Source organism: Cyprinodon variegatus, unplaced genomic scaffold (genome assembly GCF_000732505.1).
Source record: "Cyprinodon variegatus isolate N-32 unplaced genomic scaffold, C_variegatus-1.0 Scaffold206, whole genome shotgun sequence".
Lineage (NCBI taxonomy): Eukaryota > Metazoa > Chordata > Actinopteri > Cyprinodontiformes > Cyprinodontidae > Cyprinodon > Cyprinodon variegatus.
In genome coordinates, this window is record NW_015150659.1 from 10,098 (window position 1) to 11,369 (window position 1,272).

A 1,272-nucleotide genomic window follows, 5' to 3' on the forward strand; every position below is an offset into this window, starting at 1 on the left:
ATGTTTCTTTAACCAGATTTATATTTTCTGCTCAGTTTCCATTTTCATTGCCTTAAGCTTAACTGCAGGAGGTGAGTACACTGATCTGTTTTCTTTACACTGTTATTTTTATATACATACAGTATATATAGTCCTCTCTTGATTGCTTAGTGTTTACGTTTGTATTTTTTGCTTTCAGAAGACTTGATCAGATTAGCTGGTTCAGATGGCTACTGCTCTGGAAGAGTTGAAATATATCACAGCGGTGCCTGGGGAACAGTCTGTGATGATGGCTGGGGAAAAACTCAAGCACAAATAGTTTGTAGACAGTTAGGCTGTGGTGAATCCCAAAACATTCCTCCACCAAGCTACTTTGGTGAGGGCACTGGACCGATCTGGCTTGATAATGTGCAATGTCGAGGAAATGAAAATGCTCTTTCCACATGTTCACACCGAGGATATGGAGTACATGACTGTGGACACCATGAGGATGCTGGTGTCATTTGTTCTTGTAAGGCTGTTTACATATAAATAGCTTAACAATGTTCTTTATTATTATAAATGAGACCCTGTTTTTATGTTCACATTTAAAAGTCCTTTAATTGGATTAAATACAGATGTTTTCAGAAGGATACAGTTTACTCCAGTAATAATAAATGTAAGTTGAGTGCTTTAAGCTACTATTTAGGCTCAGACTAGTTAGAGTCATGGGGGGATTGAGGAGTCAAAAATTTAGTCTCAACAAACAAAAAGTGACTATTCTTCATGAAAGTACAAGCTTTGCCTAGTGAGGCAATAAAAAATATCATCAAAACCTGTCATGTTGGGTTAATGGACCTAACCCAAACGCAGAACACCACGGAGACAGAAGTAAAAGTTCAACAGTTTATTTTTAAGGAACACAATCCAGGTTATAGTACAGATACTGGTACAGGTCCGGGGCTGGATTCACAGGGATCTCTGATGTGGTTCAGGCTGAGAGAGGAAACCAGAGGAGTCCAGGAGCAGAGGGATTAGCAGAGGGCTAGGCAGCAGCAGGGCTAGGCTTCTGACTAGCTGAGGCTCAGTCCTTGAGTTGGTCTAAGTTCTCACCTAGAGAACAGGCAGGCGGATTCAGACTGTAGACCTCCTGGTTGGCTACCAAGAGCAGGAAGGCAGGTTTCTGATGATGAGCTCCTCCAGAGCTCCTGAGATGACGCAGGCAGATTTCAGCAAGGGAGACTCTTCCAGAGTTTCCAGGGTTCAGTCAAGAGCAGATTGGCAGGCTTCAGACGATGAGCTCCTCCAGAGCTC

General features: G+C 42.4%; 1 protein-coding gene across 1 annotated transcript in view; it reads left to right on the forward strand.

Moving 5' to 3' along the window:
- Window positions 1–178: 178 nt before the first annotated feature.
- LOC107088088 (deleted in malignant brain tumors 1 protein-like) overlaps window positions 179–1,272 on the forward strand; it is a gene marked incomplete at its 5' end in the record, with an annotated part of 34,300 nt that continues 33,206 nt past the window's right edge. The window contains one exon of the mRNA XM_015380027.1: window positions 179–490. Within this exon, the coding sequence (XP_015235513.1) occupies window positions 179–490 (312 nt within the window). The remainder of the gene's footprint in view (window positions 491–1,272) is intronic.